The 27892-nt window shown below is 34.6% G+C and overlaps 2 protein-coding genes across 8 annotated transcripts in view; both read right to left on the bottom strand.

Moving 5' to 3' along the window:
- The window catches only part of LOC131146351 (uncharacterized), a 52973-nt gene extending 48658 nt beyond the window's left edge, over positions 1 to 4315 (bottom strand). Inside the window, exons 1-3 of one of the 7 annotated variants that reach the window (XM_058095921.1) lie at positions 4153 to 4302; positions 3950 to 4052; positions 3494 to 3820 (exon numbers count right to left, since the gene is read on the bottom strand). In XM_058095921.1, coding sequence (XP_057951904.1) covers positions 3494 to 3684 — 191 coding nt within the window. In that variant the 5' untranslated portion in view covers positions 3685 to 3820; positions 3950 to 4052; positions 4153 to 4302. Of the gene's footprint in view, positions 1 to 3493; positions 3821 to 3949 lie in introns of all 7 variants that reach the window. The other 6 variants (XM_058095926.1, XM_058095922.1, XM_058095923.1 and 3 more) reach the window with 6 other exon arrangements.
- Positions 4316 to 11073: 6758 nt separating this feature from the next.
- On the bottom strand, positions 11074 to 11577 carry LOC131145906 (uncharacterized). The gene has a single exon (XM_058095084.1). The coding sequence runs from the start codon at positions 11575 to 11577 to the stop codon at positions 11074 to 11076; it is 504 nt and encodes a 167-aa protein (XP_057951067.1).
- Positions 11578 to 27892: the final 16315 nt, after the last annotated feature.

Consider the following 27892-nt stretch of genomic DNA (forward strand, 5'->3'; position numbering starts at 1 on the left):
TACCAACAAAACCATGGGAAAGTGTCTCACTTGACTTTGTCACCAACCCGCCCAGAATCAAGAATGAAAGGTAATAGGGTATACTTGTGAGTTGTGGCAAAGGAGAAAGCACAGTTGTTCTTCAAGCACATCATGAAGAGGGGTGTTCCCCAACACACTATAGAGAATTAGACACAAGATTCACAAGGAAACTTTTAGACAACTTCTCAAAATCCTCTATTCATAGCTTAACATCTCTTCGAGCGATCACTCGCAGATGAATGAGCAAATAGAGAGATTCAATGGGCTACTAGAGGAGTAATTACACCAATTCATCACGGCAACCAAAAGAATTGGGCGCAACTACTCGATGTGACTCAAATACTTCAAGGGCCAAAAGAACTCAACAAACAACAAGAGTCCTTTGAGCTTGTGACAAACCAACAGTCATGGTTATCGCACACAATGGATGAGCCATACGAAGGAAAGAATCCAAGAGTGTACATCTTCACCTAATAATGGAGACAAAATGCAGAGATTGCCCAAGCTTAACTCGAGAAAGCTTCCAAGTGGATGAAGAAGTGGGCATATCTAGAAGAAGACCATTGCACTTTAACAGGGTGACTTGTGTATGTTAAATGCCATCAAAAACAAAGTAAGCCACTACAAGGTCGAGCTAGGAGACTACTTCGCAAATACGAAATACCAATCCCCATCTTGGCCAAAATTGGGGAAGGTCTCTTACGAAGTTGATTCTTCGACTTGGATGAACGTGTTTTCTGTGTTTCATGTCAACTACCTCAAACTATTCATCGCTCAGTCTACTATAGCACCATTGAAGATATCACAACTCAACAAACAAGAAGTTGAAGAAATCCTTGTAGACATAGAATTCACATCATCAAGGACGTAATGGCATAAGTTCTCAGTGAAGTGGAATGGCCTCCAATATTAAGAAATTAGTTGGATATCAATGGAAGAAATGGAACCGTTCATGGAAAAAGTTGAAGAGTACTGAGCGTCAAAATCAAAAGAACATCGACCACATAAGTAGAGGAGAATCTCATGAGCCTTCAGGGCATTATGCTTGCTTGCAACTGCTTGTCTTGTGTACATCAGATGGTTAACCATAATGTGAATAGGAGTGTAGGTTTTATTCTTTGAATAGAATAATGTCTTAGTCAAATATAGAAGTACGACTCCTCGGTACATTTGATATTTCCTTAGTGCTAGAGCTAGAACAACACAAAAAACTCTTTAAAGGGTGAGTGCTCATCAGTCATTATGAAAATCACTAGCGATTTGCAAACATATTTAGCCTACTTGTTTCCCTCACCAAACACATGTTACCTACGAAGGTGTGAATAATAATTTTGCTGCTTTATAGTTTATCTTGTGACTCTCATTTGCTTTTACGTTTGCTTACTTCTTTTGCTGAATTTGCATTCGATGGTTGTGAAACTATTCAAGTGGTGAAACCGAAGTATACTTTCAACTCTTAAGCTATTGTGCTATAACTAGTGTTGTTCGGCCCGTGACTCCAAGAGTTGAGGCAAAGAGGATCCTTTTTTTCCTTTTATGTTTACATTGGCATTTTTTTGGGTAAAGTAGACTGATTACTCATGCTCAGAATTTGGGAGTGATAAGAGGTCTAATGGCAAATAGGAAGGAGGCAGAGGCATCTCACCTTCAATTTGCACATGATACTACATTTTTTCTTGAGAATGGTGTTCTGAAATTTTGAAAAATTCTTAGTTCATTTAGAATTTTCAGAATGTTTTAGGGTTGAAGATCAAGCTGATCAGCATAGCAAAGATTGGGGTAGCAAATATTAATACAAATCATGGTGTTTGGGAAGGTTTCAAGGCTTTAGCTAGTTTTGATTCTTTGGCTTGGCCTTTGTCTTACTCAAGTCTTCCTTTAAGGGCTGATCCTATTTCAATTTCCTAGGATCCAATAGCTAAGAGAGTGGATAAGATATTAAAGGGGCGGAAGAGGGCTATTGTCCTTCGAGGGTTGTCTTACTCTTAGTAAAGCTTTTCTTTCTAATATCCCTACTTATTTTTGTCCCCCTTTAGAGTTCCTATAAGGGTAGCTAGTGTGCTAGAGAGGCTTATAAGAGAATTTTCTTATGATCTAGCACTCGAGATAAAAAGAGGGATCAACTCATTAGTTGCGATGTCGTTAGGAGACCTAAGTGGGGGCCTTCGTAATGTGGTTTCTGAGAACATTTATTTAGTTGGGAAATGAATAAGAGGGAACACCTCATTAGTTGGGATGTTGTTAGTAGGATGTGATTAATAGACCTAAATCTCAAGGGGTTTTAGGGCTTGGTAATGAAGTTTCTAAGAACATTTCTTTAGTTGGGAAATGATTATGGAGAATCCCCTTGGATACGGATTCCCTTTAGCTCAAGGTTACTAGAAAAATATCGCATCCATCAAAATAGCTAGGATACCAAAGGGAGTTGTAATGTTTCTCAAGCAAGTCCCTCGAAGTTGGTTTCCCACGTTACCCATTGTTCTTTCCTCTCATTTTGATTTAGTTTTGGGATGATCTTTGGGTGGTTGAGGTTATTTTGGGGGTTTTAGTACTTGTCTTTTCAAATTATCATCCATTTGTGACAATCTAATCGAAGGGGGGCACTCTTTGTCAAGATTTCCACTTTCTTAGGAATCTTATTAAGAGAGAGGCTGATGAGCTCATCCCTTTATTGAGGATTTGAACTCTTATTCCTAAAAGTGATTCAAGGGTTTGGTTGGGGGGTTCATCAAGCTCTTTTCTTTTTAAGTCATTCTTTCTCCAGTCATTGAAACATTCAACCTTTTCTTCTTTTCCTTAGAATAATGTTATTCAGAATGATAAGGTTCCTTCTTTTTAAATCAGGGCTTCCATTTGGACTCTAACTCTTAATAGGATTAGTATTTAGTACAAATTACTTGTTACTAGCAAGGAGACCCTATAAGGCTATCAACCCAAATTTTTGTATGACGTTCTTAGTCTAATTAGACTAATAAGCATCTCTTCCTCCAGTGTTGGACGGCGCAACAGCAACAGTCTTACCATTTTCTCTATTTTAGGTGAAATTTGGGTAGCATCATAAATGTGGCTGAATCCTTCTTGGTGCAGTTTTGACTATTTGGAAAGAGCAAAAAAGGAGCGACCTTATGGAAGTGTGCAGTAGATGCGCTATTTATTGGAATCTCTAGACCGCGAGAAACGCAAGAATCTAAAATGCTAAAACTACTTTACACTTGCTCTGCATAGAATTATTTTTCTTGCCTCTTGGGCAATCCTTGGGGTATTTTTGGGGGAATTTCTTTGTTTGACCTCTAATGGTTGGACAGCAGCACTTTTTTGTAATTGTTTTTTGTTAATTATTAGTGGATGTCTGTCCTCCACAATTTATATTTTTGCTTCCTTTCTAATGAATGAATTTTTCTTATTAAAAAATCATTCAATATAACGAAAACAGGCAAAAAAAAAGTGAGTAAAACTACATGATATTACACACCTTGAGCATCGACAAACAGTCGTATTTGCAATTGGAGAGAGCTGCGGTATCCAATTACTGCGGGCAGATGGTGGCTTACTTGACTCCTCGAAGTCTTCATCAAATGAACTGCGACCACTGAGCAACCATTTGAATGATCCTTCTCTCACCAGACCCTCAAGCATGTTCCTTGTTTTGCTTACCATAGCCATACCTAATTTTCCTCTCTACATTAGGTCAAATTTGAAGGAACTACCCAACCCTTGAAGTCCATTCATTCACAAAATCTCGATTCTGCCAATTGTAGTTTTCACTTCAGCTACTTTTCATTCAACCGACTGCAGATTGCTGCACAACACAATTAGATTATTCGAAGCCGAAATATAAAATTCGCCAGTTAAACTTGTCCAAATAAATGCTCCAACCATGCTATTAATCTCCACAGGCATTCATAAAATCAATCACAGCACAGTATACCTTTTACGAAAGCCCAATTGTCAACTTCCTCGAGTAATAATATATCCAGACTTCGAAGAACCCAGCACGCCTAGCACACTATCTCCTCAACCCAAACCCAACTCTAAAATTTCACCAACATACTATCCGCAGTTCACTCACCAAAATACCTCCATAATCATTAAAAAAAAAAATCAATCATCAAAAACACGAAAAATTCTTACCTGGAAACGCATGAACAACCTTAAATCTAACTTTTGCACCTCAAATTCTCTCGATTTCCGAAAAATTTTATGAAACCCACTCGAAGGGAGTTTGTATCATTTATTATATAGGTTTAGGCTTATTTAGGAGTCTTCTATTTGTCGTATGGTATTTATTTTATTGGAAATTTAGGTATTTAAGAAGTCATGTAGATAATAAAAAGCAAAGATCCCCGCCATGCAGAGGATCTCAAAAATATAAATTAAATAAAATTATTTAATTTTAAGCTATAAATAATTTAAATATTAATTTTGTATGCTATTAAATCTTCAAATTCAATTATGATATTAGATATAAGCCTTGATGAAAACGTTATGAGGGTATTTGGTTCACGATATTTTTTAAGATTTTCATAATGTGATGGTTTTAACATTTGAATAAAGGTGAGAATTTGATATGCCGAATCTATTCGCATTCGTGTAAATGAAAGGATTCACATAAAATATGGACATCCTTCTCTCACCTCCTTCCATTGGTAAGTTTCATGAGAATTTCGTTTCTAAATCTTACTTTTTTTACCAAATTGCCCTCACTATTTTGAGTTTTGAACAATAATGTCGTTACAAAATTATATAAGCGCATTCTATTTTTTTAAAAGATAAATTATTAATAAAATAAGATTAAATATTTTAAATATTAAGTATTTCTAATTTGAATATATATATAATGTTAATTAAAGATATAAATTATTTTAAATGCTTATTAAAAGTGTAAATATGTATGTCAATTAACATTTTAATTGATATTGGTAATTTATTAAAGAGAAATAATATTATGATTGTATTATAATTTTTGATACGATAGTTAATATTTATACACTATACAAACCTCAATTATTTTGATTAAATCAATTATTAAGTGTTAAATGTTTTAAATTTACAATTGCTGAAAATTTTAGGATATAGATTTAATTAAGTATATAGTTTTAGTTGGTTTTTTTGTTGAAAAATTAATTGTTATTCGTACTATACACGGGTCAAGGGCATAATGGTCATTTTGTTAAAATATTTGTAAAGATTCCCATTTTAAGTACATTTTTAGAAATATTACAACATGAACCAAACAAAAATATTTTCCTGAGTTAGGCATTCTATTTTCAAGAATGAGATCGCGGCCCATAAATGTTATTGCATGAAAATATTTTTTATATTCAAGAACCAAGCAACCTTTAAATGTTGGCTTCTTTATTTAAAAATATTTTAATAGTTTGTAATGAACTAATAATTTTAGAAAAAAATTTATTAAATTTTGAAACTCATCCATAAATATTAAAAAAAATCAATCTTTTGAAATATAATATAAATTTTTAATTTAAATTTTGTGAGAACCAATATTAATAATTGAATATATTAAAATTCTTATAACTATTAATCATATTTGAATTAAAATATATTACTTTTGTGATTACAAAATTTATTAATTGGATTATTAGTATTTAGTACAAAAACATTACTTAAAATATTCTTAACATAAAAATAATATTTTAAATTTATAAAGGGGCTTTAAAATGAAAATCAACTCAATTATTATATTTATCATTCGAAAAATTAAGTTGAATTATTAATTCAAACATTATTAGTTGTTACATAAAGTATTAATAATTCAATTACTATTCATGATTGGATAACTTAAAAAATATTTATCCAATTATCATTGGTGGTTACAATAATAAAATTATAAATTTACGACAAGGATTCAAAATATTAATAATTTATTTAAGGAAATTTTGATAATACTAATTATTTTATTAATTCAATTATTGTTACATTATTAATTAAATTATTAATATAAATTAAGATAAATCAATTACAAATTTACACTATGTACATAAGAAATTGAAATACTTAAAATATTCTTAGCATAAAAATAGTATTTTAGGTTTATAAGTGGGCTTTAAAACGGAAATCCACTTATTTATGAGATGGTTTTAAACATTCATTCTTGTGTCTATTGTTTCTTAAAGTAAGTTGAATTATTAATTCAAACATTATTAATTGTTACATAAATTATTAATTCAATTATTATTGATGATTAGATAAATTATTAATTTAATTAGTTGCTAAAAAGTATTTATTCAATTAACATTGGTGGTTGAAATAATAAAAATATAAATTTATGACAAGGATTTAAAATATTAATAATTTTATTCATGGAAATTTTCACAATATGAATTATTTTATTAATTCAGTTATTGTTATATTACTAATTCAATTATTAATATCACTTAAAAAAATAAATTATAAATTTAAATTATGTCCATAAGAAATTATTTCAATTATTAGTAGCTAGTAAAAATATTAATTCAATTATTAATGGAGAGTTATTTAAGCTCGTAATTTATTAAAATGAAATAAAATAAAAAAGTATGTTTTACAAACTACTAAATGACAGGATAAATAATGTTTCCAATTTTTTTGCTTACTTTGAAATTTTTTATGATCCTTGTTCTTCGGCCCTGCTGGATGATAAGTCTATCAGGTTGCTGTATCTGATTAGGTTTATAATTCTCATATTTGGAGCTATGCTAGGAAATCCTGCTCTCTTATAAGGGAGCCTAATTTCGTTGAAGTGTCTGCATAAACACCAAGGTGTAGAGGAAGTAGCTCTAATATTGAAAAAGTTAATTTTTTATCTCATCATAAGGGCCATATATCGTTGCACCTCAATAGTTGTAGAAAATTAAGGCACCCCTTGGTTTTTTTGTGGTTGAACGTATTAGATTTCTAAATTTTTAATTTATTATTTTTCTTAAAAGCTTAAACTGTTAGGTTGTAGGCCAACAATATATATCAAGTTTTAACACAAATAATAACAATGACCCATGCAGTGCCTTTGGGATGAGGAGCCGCCCAGCCAAATAATCTTTCCTTCCATGTGTCACCCAAAAAGCTTCTTTCCCCATAATGGAGTTTTCTCTCCTATAAACAAACAATAATTCATTATGGCTGATAGTATGTGTGTCTACTATTGTTAAATTTGAATAAAGGAATTTTCTATATATTATTCAATAATACAAGTGTGTATTTATGTACACGAGTCCAGGAATAATATCCCAAAATTACTCTTAAATATTTGCTCTATAATAATTACAGAATAAATGAAAAATTGAAAGTGTATATATATTTCTAATACTCCCCTTCAAGTTGGAGCATAGAGATCCGTAATGCCCAACTTGCGTGATAAGTCGAGGAAATGTTCATGACTCAAGGCTTTGGTGAAGATATCAGTAAGCTGATTGTGGGTAGGAATATGCTTAGTGAAGAAGAGGTCAGCCCGTAACTTTTTACGAACAATATGACAATTGATTTTTATATGTTTTGCACGTTCGTGGAAAATAGGATTCTGTACAATGTGAAGAGTTGTTTGGTTGTCACAATATAAGAGGATAGGTTAGGAATGCAGTACACCAAGATCATTTAAAATGGTCTTGAGCCATGTAAGTTCACAAGTAGTGGAAGCAGGCGCCTAGTACTCAACTTCGGCGGAGGAGTGAGACATTGTAGGTTATTTTTTAGTGCGCCAGGAAATTGGACTAGTGTCCAATTGAATGAAAAAGCCAATGGTAAAGCGGCGAGTGAGGGGACAACTAGCCCAATCCGAATCAGAATAGGCGGAGACTTGAAGAGTGTTGGCAGTAGGAAAATATAAGCCATGGCCCAAAGACGCCTTAATGTAGTGAAGAACACAGAGATCAGCATCATAATGTGGTTGTCTAGGCTAATGCATAAATTGATTGAGAATGTTGACTGACAATACAATGTCGGGACAGGTGATGGTGAGATATATCAAACGTCCAACTAGTCACCGAAACGAGCTTGGATCGAAGAGAAGATCACCATTAGATTTTGTTATTAAACTTGAGATTTTGTTCCATAGAAAAATTGGTAGGACAAGCACCAAGATGACCACTATCAGTATTATTAAACTTAAGATTTTGTTCCATGGGAAAATTGTTAAGACAAGCGCCAAGATGACCACTATCAGTGAGGATGTCAAGAGCATATTTTTGTTGATTAAGAAATATGCTAGTGGGAGAGCGAGCAACTTTGAGGACAAGAAAATATTTTAGTTTGCCAAGATCCTTTAGTTTGAATTTTTAAGCCAACATGACTTTGAAAGTACTAATATCGGAGAGATCATTGTCTGCTAGGAGAATGTCATCAACATAAACAAGTAGTAGAGTAAAAGACTGACCCTGAGAGCCGGTGAAGAGAGAGTGATCGGCCTGAGATTGGGTGAAACTCTCAGCAAGTAAAATAGAAGAAAATTTAAAGAACCAATTATGAGAGGTTTGTTTAAGGCTGTAAGGGGATTTCTGAAGACGACAAACTCAAGTCTCCCCCTATTTGCAGTAACCCAATGGAGGGGTCATATAAACCTCATCATCGAGGTCACCATGGAGAAAAGCGTTGTTGAAATCCAATTAAAGGAGATGCCAGCTCCGAGCTGTAGCCACTGCAAGAACGCACCTAATAGTAACAAGTTTAGCAATAGGAGCAAAAGTGTCATAGTAATCAAAACCTTCTACCTGAGTGTAGCCCTTGGCCACCAAGTGAGCCTTGTGTCACTTTATGGATCCATCGGCCCAAAATTTTGTTTTGAACACCCATTCACAGCCAATTGGTTTTTTTTCCAGGGGGAAGGTGTTGAAGAATCTATGTATGATTGGTTTCTAAGGCTTGGATTTCAAAAGCCATGACATCACACCAATGTGGGTGTAGCACAGCTTGAGAATATGAGATGGGTTCAGGATGTTGGGACAAAACAAAAAGAAAAGCCAAATGGGGATGAGAAAAACGATGATAAGATAAAAAAGAGGAGATACAATGAACCGTACCTGAGGAAGATCTTGAAACTAGTGAAGTCGTGGTGGACTTTGGTAAAATTGGGCAGATGTAATCATCCAAGTAAGAGGGATGTGTGACAACTCATTTAGGCCGTGAAGAGATGGGCGGAGGGGGTGGTGGGGAAGGGGGTGAGGGTGTTAGGGAGAAGACCAAGGAAGAAGGAGGGATATATGAGGGGCTAAGGTTAGGTATGGTTGGTTGGTTAGGTAAGTAGGAATGGTGTATATCAGGAATAGGAAGAGGAAGGATGAGAGAAGATGAAGGGGTTGGAGGAATGAGATGATAGGGAAAAACACTTTCTTCAAAGGTGTCATCACGAGAGATGAATATTTTTTTTTGTTTTCAAGATCATAGACACGATAAACCATATGATGAGCAGGATAACCTAAGAAAACACATCGAAGAGCACGAGAAGAGAATTTATCGCGATGTTGGCGAATGTTTTGGGCATAGCATAAGCACCCAAACACTTGTAAGTGTGTATATGATGGTGGTTTCTAAAAAAGACGTTCATAAGGGGACTTATGATTGAGACTGGGTGAAGGAGTGCGATTAATTAAATAAGTGGTTATAAGAATGCATTCACCCCAAAAAGAGATGGGAAGATTAGCTTGAAAACGTAAACACCGAGCCACATTAAGAAGATGACGATGTTTACGCTCGACAACACAATTCTGTTGAGAGGTATCCACACATGTGCGCTCATGAAGAATGGCTTGATCATGAAAAAAGGTTTGAAGTGGAATGGATAGAAATTCTTTACCATTATCAATCCACACATGCTTAATGGTGCAATTGAATTGATTTTTAATCACGGTGCAAAAATTTTTAAGGCAAGTAAAAGCATCCGATTTCATGTGCATAAGATAAACCCATGTAGCACGTGAGTAGTCATCCACGATTATTAAAAAATAATATGTGCTAGAAAGTAAATTTGTAGTATAACCACCCTATATGTCACAATAAACGCGATTAAAACAAAATTTGTTCTTATTTGTGTTCAAAGAAAAGGGTAAACGAGTGTGCTTTACTCTAACTAGCACAAACATCATAAGCCAAATGAGAACAAGAAATATTTAAAGTTTTCGAAAGACATTAAATAGAAGGGTGACCAAGATGTTGATGCCAAAGAGTAGTGTTAGAAATACGCTAAGAGTGGAAAATTGAGGTGGAGAGAGGTTTGTAGTGGTAAAGTCTATCTCGTACTTCACTTGTTCCAATCAGCCTTCTCGTTGATAGGTCCTTAAAAACACAAAAGGTAGGAAAGAAGAGAGTAACACAATTGAGATCAGTGGTGAGTTTACTGATGGATAATAAATTAAATTTAAATGAAGGCACATAAAGAACATTAGAAAAAGAGAGATTAGGAGAAAAATGCATAGTGTCGGTATGAGTTATAGGAACAATGTCACCATTAGGAAGCATAATGAGACATGGCTGAGTAAGGAGTTGAACATTGTCAAAAGAAGACAAATTGCAAGTCATATGATCTGATGCACTTGAATCAACAATCCATTCAGTATTAGAAAAAGAAGCAGAATGACAAGAGGCAAGGTTACTAGCAAAGTTGGCAGAGATGGCGTTCAAAGGTGATAAAAGATCTAATAGTTGATAATATTGTTCGTTGATGAGACCAGGGACAACAATCTCAAAAGAAGGTGAATAACCTGTGACATTATTTGTAGCCATTGAAGAACCAGATTTTTTATTGGGTGTTCCACGAGATGGAGACTTGTTGTTGGGATAACCATGCAGCTTATAACATTGTGCTTTCCAATGACTATTGTGACCACAGTGGTCACATTTTGGATGACCACGCCCTCGCTCCTTATTATTAGAAAAATGAGAGAAATTACGAGGAACCGCCATGGCAGCAGATTTTGTTGGAATACTAGAGATATAAAGAAGGCGTTGTTTTTCTTCTTGATGCAAAATTGAATATACTTTGGTGACGGAAGGTAAAGGATCTATTGCCAAAATTTGGCTGCGGATGGAAGCATATGAGTCATGGGGTCCCATCAAAAACTGAAAAACTCACTCAGTGTCTTGCATTTGGATTAATTCGATTAAGGCACCACAAGTGCACTGCGGTGCGGAGGCAAGCATGGTGAGTTCATCCCAATAACCTTTAAGTGTTATAAAATACATAGAGACGATCATGGAGCCTTGGATAAGAGTAGCAATGTCATGCTTCAATTTGAAAATTTGAGGATTGTTGCTTTGAGAGAAACGATTCTCAAGATCTAGCCATACATCACTGGGACATTCATGATAGATTAGACTATGAACAATGGATGCATCAATGGAGTTGAGGATCCATGATAAGACCATATCACTGCAACATTCCCACAATTGAGCTTCTATTGAGGAGGACGTTGGTCTAGGAAGAGTACCATTAACAAAACCAAATTTATTTTTGGCATTCAAAGCCATTTTCCTAGCCCTCTTCCAGGTAGGATAATTGTCACCATTGAGAAGAGTGGAGACGAGGATGACACCTGGGTGATCAGCAGAATGGAGAAAATATGGAGAAAACATATCCAGGATGGTGGATTGGAGGAGGAGACCTCTGCCGATGTGATGTTGGAATGTCAGAGCAGTTCAGATGAACCAAAACAGATGATTCGGGTCAAATTCGAGCTCTATGAGGGATGGTTGTTGCTGCTCTCGTCGGAGAAGACGACCGGGGATGATGCCGGAAAAATGCCGCGGAAAAAAAAAAAAACCTGCAAAAATTGCCGCTAGAGTTAAGATGGCTAGATCGCTGGAAAAAAAAAAAAAATAGAGCTGAGATACTACCAGAGAAGATAGGCATTGGAGAAGAAAACAGGACTAAGATAAAAACTCATTAGTGGTTCTTAGTTAAACTAATCTTTTCATACTAAGTTGTGGTGGGTATAAGTGGTGAAATCACACAGATACGGGTTTTGGGCGAAGATCAAGGGAACATTCTCATAGGCAAAGATCAAGTGGGCAAACAAATAGGTAAAGATCAAAAGGACACTCAATTGAAAGGACTCAAGCACAACCATCAAAACAAATGTAAAGTCATATGTATAATGGGGAATGTTTGAAGTAGTATTTATTGTAACTCTTGCATGTAGTTTTGATTCGAGCAAGTTTATTTAGCAAGAGTTGAGTAAATTGCATGTGTATACTAGTTCGCTAGAGTACATAGGATATCACCAAGTCATAAGTTCAGTACTTATAACTTTTCAAAGTCAAAACAAGAGCTTTATAAAAATATCCTTTACTCAAATGTATTTTTATATGAGACAAGTCTTAAATCATATTAGTGTTATAAGATTTTAAAAGCTTGGTCTTGGTTGCGTTTAAAACCTCATTTATGCACCACTCAAATTCCTCTCTTGAATTTCCTAAAACACCCTTTAGTATTTTGAGCATAACTTTTGCCAGAGAACTCCAGAAAGGGCGATATTGGTATCTACGAAAAGTTAAGAAAAAATCCCACAACTTTAGTGTTGAAAATTGTCACAAATGAGAAGGTTTAGATAATGACCAAATAGGGTAAACCGTCGATGGTTTGGCTAGGTGCATCGACAATTTTAGACATGGAGTTAGATGGTTTTCTTGCCTGAGGAAACAGCCTTTGAGCATAACTTTTTATAAAGAACTCTAAAAAGGGCGATCTTGGTATCTAAGGAAGGCTAAGAAAAAATCTCAAAACTTTGGTATTGAAGATTTTCACAAATGAGAAGGTTTAGATAATAAACAAATAGGGCAAACCATTGATGGTTTGGCCAAGTGCATCGATGATTTCAGGCAGAAAGTTGGATGACTTTCTTGCAAGAGGAAACCATCAATGATTTGGGGAAACTGTCGACGATTTGCGTTAGGTTCTGAACCCCAACAACTATAAAATGGCTAGTTTCCAAGTTATTAATTGTTTTGTTAGCCCAACAACCATATAATGGCTAGTAACCCAATTTGCATATAAATACAAGTCCAAAGACTTGTTTAAATTGGGATCTTAGTTACTAACATCTTTAGAATATCATTCACAAGCACTTTGCATGTAGTTCATCATTGCAAGTGCCCAAAATTTTTCTTGCTCTCTAATCTTGTGTTGATTCATCACTTGAAAGATTTGTGTAAGGTATGTGTTATATCAATTATCCACTCATTCAAGGAGCTTTGTTTGCAATTCTTTTTCATCTTGTAAGGGTTCTTTGTGAACCAAGTGTTAAAGGGATTTGTTCCCTTGTTTGGGTTCTTTGTGAGCAATAGGGATTGGTTCCCATGTGAAGGTTCTTAGTGAATTGAATTGCAAAGGTTCTTGGTGATCCTTGTTGAAAGGCTCTGGATGAGCAACATATAAAGGCTTCCCCATTGGTGAAGAAGGTTGATAGTGGATTGTGGAATCCTTGAGTGTGTCTCAAGGCATGGATGTAGGCAAGAGGCCGAACTACGTTAAAATTGTTTGTCGAGTTTTTTTCCCTATTCTTTTATTTGTCTTGTGCATGTTTTAAATTTTATATATTGTGATATAATTGCTTGTATCTTGCCAAGATTTATATTTTGTAGAGAAAAGCAAAAAACACGCAAAAGAGCTTATTCACCCCCCTTTAGATTCCACTCTAGGGCCAACAATTGGTATTAAAGCAAGGAGCTTACATTGTTGGAGTAACTTCTAAAGCAAAAAGATCAATGGAGTTCAAGGTGAATACTTTTTCCCAAGGACAATCTATAGACATACCACCAAGGTTCAATGGTAACAACTATCTGATATAGAAGAATTGAATGACCATCTAGAGATGTGGCAAGTCATCATAAAGGGAGACTTCATCTTCAACAACGATAAAGAGGAAGGAGATGTCAACCACAAAAAATAGGTTAGTACAACTTAATTTTAAAACCAAAAATCCTCTTTACTATGCTTTGAGTGATGATGAATACAATTGTATTTGCGGATGTGAAACTGTAAAAAAAATATAGGATAAGCTTGAAGTCACATATGAAGGTACACCCCAAGTTAATAAGTCCAAAATATACATGCTAGTTAATGAGTATGAAATGTTTAAAATGGATGAGGGAGAATTAATCACATCCATGTTCACTAAGTTCACACACATCACAAATGGATTAAAAGCACTCGGTAGAACTTATTCTATAGAGGATAATGTACAAAAAGTTTTCTGATCTTTACTCGAGTCATGACAGCTAAATCAACTGCCATTGAGAAAGCAAATGATCTAACCAAAGTCACACTTGATGAGTTAATTAGGTCACTTATGACATATGAAATTAAGAAAAAACATGACTTTGGATCCTGAGAAGCCTAGGAAGGATATAGGTATTGCATTAAAATCATCTAGTTCAAAGTACAAAGAAATGCTAGAAGAAGATGAAGATAATGAGGATGATATAGAATCACTAACAAGAAAATTTAGGAAACTTCTAGTAAAAAGACGACAATTTGGTAAGCAAACTGGAAAAGAGGAAACAAGCAAAAATGATAGCATTATGTGCTACAACTACAGGAAGGTTGGGCATACATTAACTAATTGTCTCTTGATCAAACACAAAGGGAAATTTCGAAAAGAAGATTTTAATGCCATGAATGGTACTATTTGGGATAAAATTGATGGACCTTCCACCAATGATGAAGTGGAGGAAGAAGCACACTTGTGCTTCATGGCTAACAAACAAAAGGAGGTAAGTTCCAAAGACGATGAGCTTACCTATGATGAATTAGAGATCACATGCACTAAATTGTATGAAAAATTAGTTGTAATCAAAAGAAGGAAAAAAAATTTAGAAGATAAATTGTCAAAATGCAAACAAAAGGAACCTTGTCTTTGTTCCATCTTAAAAGAAGAAAATAGTTCCTTTAAGGGGCAAAATGAAAAGCTTATTGTAATTGCTGAAGATTTGAAAAATCAAATTAAAAATTGTTTAAAAGAAAATGCACAATTGAAAAGGAAGATTGATGATGATAGTAAGATTATTTGTAAAATCACCAATGAGAAAGAATACTTTAATAAGCCCTTAGGATTCCGAAGAAATAGATTCCACAAAAGGGGTTTGAATTATGGTTCCTCTTATAATTCCCATGGTCATATTAATTTTTATGCATCATCAAATAGGGCAAATAAGTCAAATCTCTTGCACACAAATAAAATATGTTTATATTGTGAGAGAAAGGGTCACATCCGTTACTCTTGCCCATTTAGAGGTGCCAAAAGCAAAGAAAGAAAGCTGGAATGGGTAATAAAGAAGTAAAACCATTGGGACCCAAGGAAGAATAAGTACCAAAACGAATTACGTAATATTTTAAGATTTTGCTTCCTTAAAACCTAGGATTAGTAGATATTAGGTAAATCATTGACTAAGTGAGTTTATATAATGAAAAACAAAGGAACTTGTCATATTAGAGCTCAAAGTATAAAATCCCAATTTATGCATTTTAATTGGTTGATTACTACACTGGGAACTTTAGAAAATCAAACCAATATTGATGAGTTCAAAAGTTAAAACCAATATGATCTTTTGACTGTGTAATTGGTTGATTTATTTTAAAAGTATTGGTTACAGTTAATGAGATGAAGTAGCATGCACACCCTCATAAGTTCTTTACTCAAGCTTGTTCTTTAGGAATAAATTTATGGGTGACAATAGAAAAACCTTGTATTTTTTAGATGAACAACCTAGATCATCCACTTTTAATTAAAATCTCATAAGCATGCCCTAGAAACCCACCTCTTAGAAATAAGAAATGTCTTCCCTAGTCATAATGAACACATGATGGTAAAAGTCTTGAATATGCATAATTAGCATATTTCTTTTGTTAAAATTGAGTCCTAGGGAAATTAATCTTAACTTATGGTATCTTCCCATTAGTGGTTAATCGGGAGAACATGTCTCCTATCACCAATAGCTTTTTAAGCTAAAAGAATAGTTCCTCTTTTTTTGATGATGATCAAAGGGGGAGAAGTAGGTTGGTGTTAATAGGTTGGGTACTATAGGTGGGTGTATTAAGTAAAAAACTGTAGCAATGCTTTAAATGTTTTTAATGAAAGTTCATATTTGTTACTTAATGAAAGTTCAGTTTATTTGTTGATTTGTCTTAATATAAAATGAACTTTCTAGTTTGTATAACTGTATGCTATAGCTCCAATGGATATAAAGCATCTAGTTAAATGGTTTAATTTTGACATATATGCATATAGTAAGGGGGAGAAAAAATTTATCTTATTTAACAATATGCATAAATTAAGGGGGAGCTTGCAATTATATCCTATAAGAACACCAATGGTTTGTCATCATCAAAAAGGGGGAGATTGTTAGCCTAAGTGACTACATGATCCTAATTGTCATATTTTGATGATAACAACCCATTAGTAGTTCTTAGTTAAACTAATCTTTGCATACTAAGCTATGACAGGTATAAGTGGCGAAATCACACAGTTATAGGTTTTGTGCAAAGATCAAGCAAACATTCTCATAAGCAAAGATCGAGTGGACAAACAAATAGGCAAATATCAAGAGGACACTCAATCGAAAGGACTCAAGCACAACCAACAAAGCAAATGTAAAGTCATTTTAATAATGGGGAGTGTTTGAGGTAATGTTTATTGTAACCCTTGTATTTCTGATTCGAGCAAGTTTATTTAGCAAGAGTTGAGCAAATTGCATATGCATACTAGTTTGTAAGAGTACATAGGATATTACCGAGTCATAAGTTCAGTACTTACGAGTTTTCAAAGTCAAAGCAAGAGTTTCGTAAAAATATCCTTTACTCAAATGTGTTTTTATATGGTCCAAGTTTTAAATTATATTAGTGCACCACTCAAATTCCTCTTTTGAATTTCCTAAAACACCCTTTAGTATTTAGATCATAACTATTGACCTTATAGGTCATATCTCGTTTTGATAATGACAAATATCTTTGTATCTTAGTTCTGCCCTGAGTTTGTGTACATGACCATTATTAACATGCAAGGGTAAGGATACGGTGGAGGCTATGAAGAACTCAATGTTCACATCATATGGTGGCGTTTGGAGAAGTAAAAGGAAATGAAGACCAAACATTTTTCAATTGTATTTGTTGTTTAATTCATTTGGGTTTGTAATATGGTCTGTAATAATTAATGCATCACATGCATGATAGGTTGAATAAGCTCAATGACCATAGAAAAGAATCTAGTCGACCGACACCAGATTTTTAGGCTAAATTAAAAAGCCTGGGCTATAGACTGACCATAGGTCCCCATGCACATAATGAAAAATCCCTAAAAGATTAAATACCACACTTACAATTATAGGGACAAAACTTATGATTCCAATCAGAACATACCTTATATTTTGAAAGGACTTCGGCCGACCAAACTCAGCGTGTTAAAAATGCATCGATCGACCAAATAGGTAAAGTGTTAATTAGTTGACTTGGCTCGGGCGACTGGTCCAAAATGAGTGTAGTATTCATGGTCGACCGAACATAAAAGCTGACATTTTTCACCTTCCCCGGACGTCCAAACTCTAAGTTTAAAATCACCCCGGGCGACTAAATTATGGAGTTCGACAAACCGAACTTTGCACCGGTCGACTGAATCTCGATCTTTGGAAAATCGCCTTGGCCTCAGCCAACCGAACTTTCCCTCAGGCACCTGAAGTCATAAAGTGAACTTTTCTATCTGTGTTTGTTCGAGCGACTGAAACTCTCGGGTTGCCACATTTTTACCCCGGGTAATTAAGGGTAATTGAGGTTAAAAATTGATTAAACATTTTTAATAATTCCCTTTGTATCCCAACATGTATATTTTAATGAAAGGCTATATATATACACGTTCATTTGGAAAATTTAGGGATTGATTAAGAATTTGATTATTAAAAATGTCCTCTAAAATTCCTTGAGCCCTACTTTCACATACAAGCTTACATACTCCACCCTTACTCATTCTTTTTGCAAAAACGTCTTTGATGAGTGTATCTTGAGAAAACCTACACTTTTACTACATGCTTACACTCTCATATACTTGGATTGATTTTCCTTTTTAGTGAGAGTAAGCGAAAAAGTTTTACCTGGTGATAATCAATAAATTTATTTTAGGAAAACTTTCTTAAGCTAGTGAGTTTTTGCATTCGTGTTGCAAGACTCAAAAGCTTGTCTTTTGTTGTGAAGAAAATATTTTTGACAAACTGGTTTTCAAAATATCCCGTGTGCTTATCTTTTGAAAAACATTTATGAGCTTTTTGCTTGGGTATTTCAGATCTTTGATATTGAATATTGTGATTGATATTGTTATTTTGAATCAAAGATCCCTACACTTACATTCTGACACTGTGATTGCTATACTTGCATTATCTTGAGAGTGGTTATATAATCTTCATTGAGCTTATAATATCCTATCACATTGAAGTGCATTGTTATATTGGTACAAATCTGCTTATTAGAGAAGCACGTATATTGTACACAAAATTTGTGTTTCATTATCTATCGTGTTCTAGGCCCGATCTGAAGGGGCGTTAATCTAGCCCGTAAGGATTGGCTGTAAAGGTTGAAGTCAGCCCTGGTAATTTGACCTAGTATTGTATATGGTGCAACTCCACCAGTTGAGTGAGTTTTAGTGGAATCCTCAAGCTTGCGAGCTAGGGGCAGGGGCGCAGACACTTTTGCCAAACCTTGATAACACATCTGGTGTCATCTTTATTTTATTCACTTTATTATACTATGTATGTTTGTTTAATTTATTGGAGCAAATTAATTACAGTTGTATGTATTGGCTTACTTATTATACATTCTAGAATGACCCTAAGTTTGTGAAATACTGTTGCTGGTTAATCGACTTAGGAAATAAATTTTTTAAAATCCAATTCACCCCTTTCTTGGGAATACACCAATTTCAATAATAACTTTTATTAGAGAATTCCAAAAAGGGCGATCTTGGTGTCTACGAAAAGCTAAGAAAAAGTCTCACAACTTTTGTGTTGAAGATTTTCACAGATGAGAAGGTTTAGATAATGACATTTCGCTAGTTTATATGATCATTGACCATTTATTTTGACAAATTCAGGGCTATTAAATCCTTACTATCTCATTCCAAGTTATTTTAGGTCTACCCCTACCCGTTCTTACTAACTCACTCTTCCTCATTGGTGCACTATTTGACCTATGTTACAAGCGCCCAAACCATATAGGGTTTATTCAGGATTGGACTCATAGAGTCAATAGGGTTTATTCAGCCCAGCGTGTCACCCTAGGGAGCACCGATTTTGTTTATGAGGAAGAAGGATGTGTCAATGAGAATGTGCATTGATTATAAAGAAATTAATAAAGTCACTATCAAGAATAAATACCTGCTTCCCTGCATCGATGATTTGTTTGACCACCTACAGGGGACACAGACTTTCTTGAAGATAGACCTACGGTCTGAGTACCATTAGGTGAAGGTCAGGGTGGAGGATGTTCTGAAGAGGACATTCAGGATCGGTATGAACATTATGAGTTTCTGGTTATGTTATTTGGATTAACAAATGCTCTTCCAGTGTTTATGGATCTGATGAACAGGGTCTTCCACTAGTATTTGGACCAGTTCGTAGTGGTGTTTACCGATGACATAGTGGTGTATTCAAAGAACCCTGAGGAGCATGAGGAACATCAAAGAATAGTGCTTTAGGTGATGAGAGAAAGAAAACTATATGCGAAATTCAAGAAGTGCGAGTTCTGGTTGAAGCAGGTTACCTTCCTTGGACATGTGGTATCCATGGGTGGTATTTCAGTAGAACTGAGCAAGATTGAGGCGGTAGTAGACTAGGTACAACCGAAGAATGTGCAGGAGATCAGAAGCTTCTTGGGATTGGATGGGTACTACTATAGGTTTGTTGAGGGTTTTTCTAAACTTTCAGGCCTACTGACTAGATTGACTAGGAAAGGTGTGAAGTTTGAGTGGTTTGAAGAATGCGAACGGAGTTTTTAGGAGTTGAAGCAGCAACTCATCCCTGCACCAATTTTGATGATTCCTTCAGGAGAAGAGGGTTTTGTAATTTATAGTGATGCATCACATAAAGGGCTCAGATGTGTTCTGATGCAGCAGGGGAGAGTTGTAGCATATGTCTTCCGATAGCTGAAAGAATATAAGAAGAATTATCCTACCCATGATCTGTAATTAGCCGCGGTGGTCTACGTATTGAAAATTTGGAGACATTATCTATATAGGGGTACGTGTGAGATTTTCGCTGATCATAAGAGTTTGAAATATTTCTTCACACAGAAAGAATTAAACATAAGGCAGAGGAGATGGCTGGAGCTGATAAAATATTACAACTGCACCATCAGTTACCACCCGAGAAAGGCTGATGTAGTAACTAATTCTCTGAGTTAGAAATTAGTAGGATCAGAAGTGTCAGCAGGGATGATTCAGCATTCGATTCAAATGGATTTAAAAAGACTTGGGGTAGAACTCGTAGAGGGCGATCACCAAACATTTATTGCCAATATGGTACTGCAGCCAACCCTATAGGAAAGAATTAAAGTTGCTTAGCTAAAAGATGCAAAATTAATGAAGATTATGGATAAATTATAGGATAGTCAAAATACGGAATTCAGTATCTCATATAATGGGGCTTTGAGACACCGTACTAGACTTTGTGAGCCAACTGATGCTAAAATTAAGAAAGTTATTATAAAAGAAGCACTCCGATCCCTGTATACTATACACCCTGGTAGCACTATAATGTATAGGGATCTTTGGGAATATTTTTTATGGAGCAATATGAAAAGAGAGATCGCTGAGTTTGTGAATCAGTGTGTTGACGTGCCAATAGGTGAAAGCAGAGCATCGGAGACGGGCATGATCATTGCAACCACTTTCATATTCTCGAATGGAAGTGGGAGCACATTATGATGGATTTTATCATAAAGGTTACCGCTGGCACTACATAGATGGGATGCCATTTGGGTAGTCATAGATCGACTGATAAACATTGCCCACTTCCTACCTATCAGGGTTAACTACTCCATGAGCAGACTAGAATAGTTATACATTCAGGAGATAGTTAAACTACACGACATACTAGTGTCCATAGTATCGAACCGAGACCTACGGTTCACATCTCGTTCTGGAAGAATTTGCAAGGAGCCATGGGTTCTCAGTTGTAATTCAACATAGTGTTTCATCCTTAGATATATGGGCAGACAGAGATAACGATACAAATACAGGAGGATATGCTATGAGCATGTGTGCTAGACTTTAGGGGCAGTTGGATATAGTTCATACATTAGTCGACTTTGCTTATAATAATAACTATCAGACCAGCTTTGAGATGGCACCATATGAGGCATTATATGGCAGGAGGCTACCGATCCCCGTTGTATTGGAAAGAGATTGGGAAAAGACAAATTTTGGGGCCAGAGCTGATACAACAAACTCATGATAAAGTCAAATTTATTAGAGACAAGATCAAAACAGCACACCGTCAGTAGAAAAATTATATAGACACTCGTCGACAAGAGTTAGAGTTTGACGCAGGGGGTCATGTATTTTTGAATATTGCACCGATGAAAGGGATTATGAGATTTGGGAATAAGGGTAAACTGAGCCCTAGGTTCATTAGACCATTTGAGATTCTTGAGAAAGTGGGTCCAGTGGCCTACAGGTTGGCATTACCATTGGTGTTGTCCATAATTCACGATGTATTTCACGTTTTCATGTTCAGGAAATGCGTTCAAGATCCCTCCTATGTGATCAATTATGAGGCACTAGAGCTTGGTGATACTCTGACATATGAAGAAGTGACAGCGCAGATTTTGGATCGGAAAGAATAGGAACTACGCATAAAGAAGATTCCACTGGTAAAAGTTCTATGGCGCAATCATGCAGTTGAGGAAGTTACATGGGAATTAGAGGAACAGATGTGAAAGAGATATTCACTTCTATTTAGTGGAGCTCAGAACTGAGCTAGTAAGTAAAAGTAAATAATAAGGTATGTATTTTGATTTGTATAGTGTAGTGTAGGATAGATAGCGTTTTTGATTTTAGGATATGAATGGTTTTAGGAGAATTTTCTTTGAATGATTGTAATCTCCTAGGACCGTAAATAAAACCACGATATTCCTCCGCCATAAGTGAAGGTAATTAATAAAATTGGGGTGTTTTCTTTAAGGGTGATCGAAAAGGTGATGAATAGCAAATTTCGTGGACAAAATTTTTATAAGGAGGGGAGAATGCGGAGACCCAGAAAATTTAATTAATGAAATAATAAAGGGAAAAGGGAAGAGAGAAAGAAAAGAATGAAAATGGAAATTTAAGAAGGGCATAAGTAGGGAGGGCACTCGTCGACGAGGAGATACCGAGAGCAGGAATTTTAGACTATTCAAGGTTCGTCGATGATCCCATTGTCTTCATCGATGAACTCCCTTGTTTGGCTCGTCGACGAGTACACATACCTCATCGACGATGACACATGGCCAGCAGTCTATATGTAGCCAAAAATTAATTTTTTAGCGTGGAATCTGCTTTCTCTCACTCACACACACACACACACACACACACTCTCTCTCTCTCTCTCTCTCTCTCTCTCTCTCTCTCTCTCTCTCCTTCTCTCTCTCTTTCTCTCTATCTCTCTCTCTCTCTCTAAATTTTAGCTCCTCACCCCTTCTCTCTACATTTTCAACTCGATTTTAGCCTAATTCGATGATCAGAAGCTACCACGAGGTTCATGTGAAGATTCTCTACAAATTAATTGAAGCGGATCGTTGATTTGGGGTTCCAGAACATCACCCTAAAACTAGGGTAAGTAAGGTATTTTAGGGTTTAATTGTTAATTTAGAGTATTTGGGGCCTAAGAAAATACTTAATGATACATAATTATGGGATTTAGTTGATTGAGTTAGGGAAATGAGAATTTTAGGGTTTTGAATTTCGAACGCGATGTGGCGTGGATTTAGGGTTGTTACCAAGCCTCTCAATAAGGCAGATAAGGGAAATAAATTATAATAGTCATTTTTTTTTGGAAATGACTGGTTGAGTAAATATGTGAAAATAAGAATATGATATTTTTCCTGTGATTATTATGATATGGATATCAGTTAAATTGTGTGGCATATGATTTATACACGAAATGTATTTGAAACTGGGTTATGTGATTTCATATATTGAAATGTTTTATGTAGAAATGAAGATAAGGGGAAACCCAATTATATTGTATATATTGAATTGTGATGATATGAGATTTGAAATATGGAAATGATGAAAAGTGGAATACAAAATTGTTTTATTGAGAACGATGAATTGTGATATACCAATGTGTATTTTACTGTAAAGTGATGGAATATGATATATTTGTATAGAAATGTTTTCTATGATAAACGAGGAAATAAGAAATATCGATATGTTTTATTGAGAAATGTTGTAATACGTGAAATGAGATATATACTATCATGAGATGGAATGTGTACTGATATGATAAGAATGAAACAGAAAATGATGAGAATATTACTGATGTGATGAGATGAACCAACATACTAAAATGAGAATACTGAAATGTGAATATTGAAATGTGAATACTGAAATGCGAAATGAGAACCCTGATGGACGATTGTTGGATAGAAAGCACGGTACCATTGCTAGTGAGGTGATAGTGTAACCACACGGACTCTTGGAGAGTGTGGTGTGGCAGTCGATTGAGCCAGTGAGAAGGGCAGTGTTGCCACCTGGCGTCCGACCAGGAGTTGGTAAGCCAATCGTACTATGGACAGACAGATTCCTTAATTTGATCTAACTAGGTAGACTAACCGAGGTTAGGTCTAGCCTTTGGGTCGCACAACTCAGTCATGGGGGGAAGCATGATGATGTGAATATCCTCCGGGCAGCCATGAGTTACAAATAGAATGTGTATTTATTACTGGTGGACACTCATGAGCTAGATTGTAAAATGAAAATGAGAAATGAAAGAGTGTAAATTTAATGAAAAAACTAATCAGGGCGAAGTAAAACTCTCCGCCCGAATGCTTACTGAGTGAGGTGAGTGCCTTGATAAGTATCAATTGTAGCAACACCCGAATTAATCGGGTAAGGTTATAAACGATATCAAAGCAGAGGCGCGTTACCTGTATAAGCGTGTAATCTCCCCCATCCTCGAGTACATTCGCTGATAAATATTGGTTGTATATGTATGAGTTTGAGAAATGGTATCAAAGCTTATAAAATTATGTTTTATAACTATATGATTACGAGTACTTATTTGTATATTTTCTCAAAAAGATATAATCATTAAAATGAGTGTATTATGATATAACTAAACTCATGTGCTACGCACTGTAAATAATTTATTCCGTATTACTGAGAGGTGTCTCACCCAAATATTTAAATATTTCAGGGAACGGTAATAGACCTGGAGATAGAGCTCCGAGATAGAGGGGAGTTGGTACCCTGATAGTCAGGGTAAGTGTTTTGTGTTGGGGATGTGTTTGTGTAATCCCCTAGGGTATGTTGTTGATTTTGGAGATGTTTATGTATATGTTTATATATGGATGGATATTTCTCTAGTATTTTTATTCTTGATGGTATGTAAATTTTGGCTTTCGTTGTTAGGTATTTTTGTTTGAGATAATCTGATTACCCGGTACCTTATTTCGGGGCGGGTTATGTTGATATGGTATAAAAGTTTGTGACGTAGCAGATGATTGACTTATTAATTATTGTTTATAAAAAAAATGATATGAATTTCGAGGCGTTACACCATGAAACAATAACATCGAGTTCACATTGCTAAGAAGAATTTTTGACAATGTCTACAAAGATGTTGGGAAAAAAAAGGTTCTTTGTCAATTCAGCAGGACGATGTTGCAGAAATTGTCTAATTCACAGCATCATAATGAAATTTTTTTTAATTTTTTTTTACTATTTCAATTTTTTTTTTTCACAAATAACTTACTTAAAATATTTGGTTCAATAATTTGAAGTTCATATTGAACACAAATTCAAGGGAAGTTATTTTAATTAAAAGATTCCATTATCCACAACATTATAACAGTTGATATCGTTTAAAAACTATAATTTGCTTAGTTAATTTTCTAAATAAGAGTGACTCTTTAGTTTTGAAAACTATTAATTTTTGATAATTTTGAACTTAAAAATATTATAAAATTCTTGCCACCAATTAAAAATTTTGTATGCAACTAACTAAATTTTGTATAGATCACTTGCCATTACATGATTTCGCAAGCCTATCACTATAGGGAAGATTAATAATGAATAATGTTGAAAAATGCAATAAAAATAATTTAGCCTAAGCACACAACAAGGAATATAATGCTTTAGAAAAAATAATGAATAAACATAGGGTTCACTTTTCCTTCATTTTTGAGCTTAAAAACTACAAACTAAGCCAGCTTGATCATTGAGAATTATTTTATTAATGATTCCAAAAAGTAAAATTTTAGAACTACTACACTTATCTTTTAAAATATCACACTTCTGTTCACATACTGATTTTTGCATATTGTACTATTTATATGGTATAACTAAATAAGCAATTGATAAATAAAAATGTGATATTTGATTTGTAAAAAATATCACTTCTCATAAAATTTATATAATGAAATATTTTTTGGGTAAAATTATTCCATCTTTCACATTTTCCCCCTTAATATTAATTTAATTGACTAAAGATTTACATATTGTACTATCTATATGGAAATGGGTAAAATTAATGGAGGTAAAAAGGATTGTTGTGCTGATACACATTTACATGACATGTGTTTGTAAATAACAGTCATGTGATTTGTGATAAATATTATGTTAACGTAATCATGACTCATATCTCATCAACTAAATTAAATTAATGATGAAACATATTAACGCTAAGTGGTGTTTAGTAATAAATCAATAAATAATTTGAAATTAGGATAGCTTCCCAAGAGGGGGGGTGAATTGGTAGTTTTAAAATTATTTTAATTTTGATTCTTAATTATCAATCAATCACAACAATTGAATATAAAAATAATTCAATCCACAATCAATCAAAACTCAATCACCTTGTAATAAGTTGTTGAATTTGTATAAGCCCTGTATTTATTCAAAACTCACAAGTCTTCCTTATGTTTACCTTTTAAACAAACTTTTAGATTAATAAGTTTCAGTTGATCAACCAACGTAGTCCCTTTCGGTTTCCACGATCAATGCTGATCAAACCAAAAACAAATTATCCTCTAGTCTATTTAACAACTAAACACTCAGAATTAATTAATTAAAAGCATACACGCAGATTATAAGTCTTTGCTGAAAAAGTAAAGAATAAGGAAGAGAGAGAGAGACACACACACAAGATTTTACGAGTTTCGGCTTATACCCAGCCTACGTCCTCACCTTTGGCAAATCACCAAAGGATTCACTAGTGTAGTTCCGTTGATGGGTGGAACAATACCGATTACAAAACACTCCTGCAGTTAGGCTAGAGCTCGCCTCTCCAAACGATATGCTCTCGTTTGGTCCAATGATTCTACAGCCCTGAATCATCTATGAATAAGAACAAAGATAAAGAGATTTTGTGTACAAGAAAACACTCTCACAGCAGAGTAGGTTAGTACAACAATCAGCAAAATAATACTTCAAAGTAATTCAAATATAAAAGAATTTGAAGCTCAATACTTAGTATGAATCACCAAAAAACTTTCAAAAGATGAAATATTTTGACTTTGAAAGCTTTGCTTCGAAGTATAAATCAGTAGTTTGAACACAAGAGAGTTTAAGAGCCTTTGAGAACTTTGAATGCTTAAAGATTGTTTAGTGTTTAAAACCTTTGAAGATTGGGGCTATTTATAGATATTTAGAAGCAATTCCTTACCCCCAAGGTTTCCTTAAAATAATTTCCAAGTATTTTAAAATAATTATGTCCAAAAACCTTGTTTAAAAATATCTTCCCATTAAGAGTTTTTAAGCCAACGTTCGAGTGGCAGTTGCCTGCCACGACTTGACAGTCGCTTGTCACAGAACAAACTCTCAACACAGAATACTAGCAGTCGCCTGCCAGAATCAAGGCACACAGGGGCCTGACAGGTTTAGACAGTCGCTTGTCTTGCTATTGACTTTTTAAAAAACCTCTTTCTTATTGTGGCAGTCGCCTGCCATATCATGGCAGTCGCTTGACCCTTCATTTTTTCAAAATATTTTCTTTTTCAAAAACCTTTTCTTTTCATTGATTTATGAAAATATTCTTTAGAATATATAAAAAATATATATTTATGAATTTTTGAGAGCTTCAAACCAATTTATATATGAAATTAACTTGAAGTACTTACATTTAGAACATTCTTAAAAAAATATAATTCTTTGATCTTCAATCTTATTCTTCCATCATCTTTGTGCTTTCAATCTTTTTATTGAGCTTTCACTGGTATATCTTTAATCCTCATGTTCTTTAAGATCTCTTTGTAATCCATAGGCTTCCTTATGCTTTTGAGCTTTGTCACTTCCTTCAAGCTTTGCCTTTCTCGTGAAAAACTTTCACTTGAACCATATTAAACATATCATTAATTTGTTATCATCAAAATAAGAATTGTAAGCCTTATTAGGCCAACAATATCCCCCTTTCTGATGATGACAAATCAAGAGCAAAAATAATAAGAGTTAACACTCATGGTGCCCCTATCAATAAGCACTATCAATAAGCACTATCAATAAGCATGATATAATTTTATAGGTATGATCCATACATATAAGTCTAAGGATAATCCATGAATAAACCATGCATACAAGTACAAAGCCATCTAAACCATGTATACAAGTACAAAGCCATCTATTTAGAATATTACAAACCATAAGATATGATCCATATAAGTACAAGTTTTACAAACCATAACACATATTTTTGCACTCACTTCTTTTAAACATTT

The sequence above is a fragment of the Malania oleifera genome, chromosome 13, assembly GCF_029873635.1.
Source record: "Malania oleifera isolate guangnan ecotype guangnan chromosome 13, ASM2987363v1, whole genome shotgun sequence".
NCBI classification, from domain to species: Eukaryota; Viridiplantae; Streptophyta; class Magnoliopsida; order Santalales; family Ximeniaceae; genus Malania; species Malania oleifera.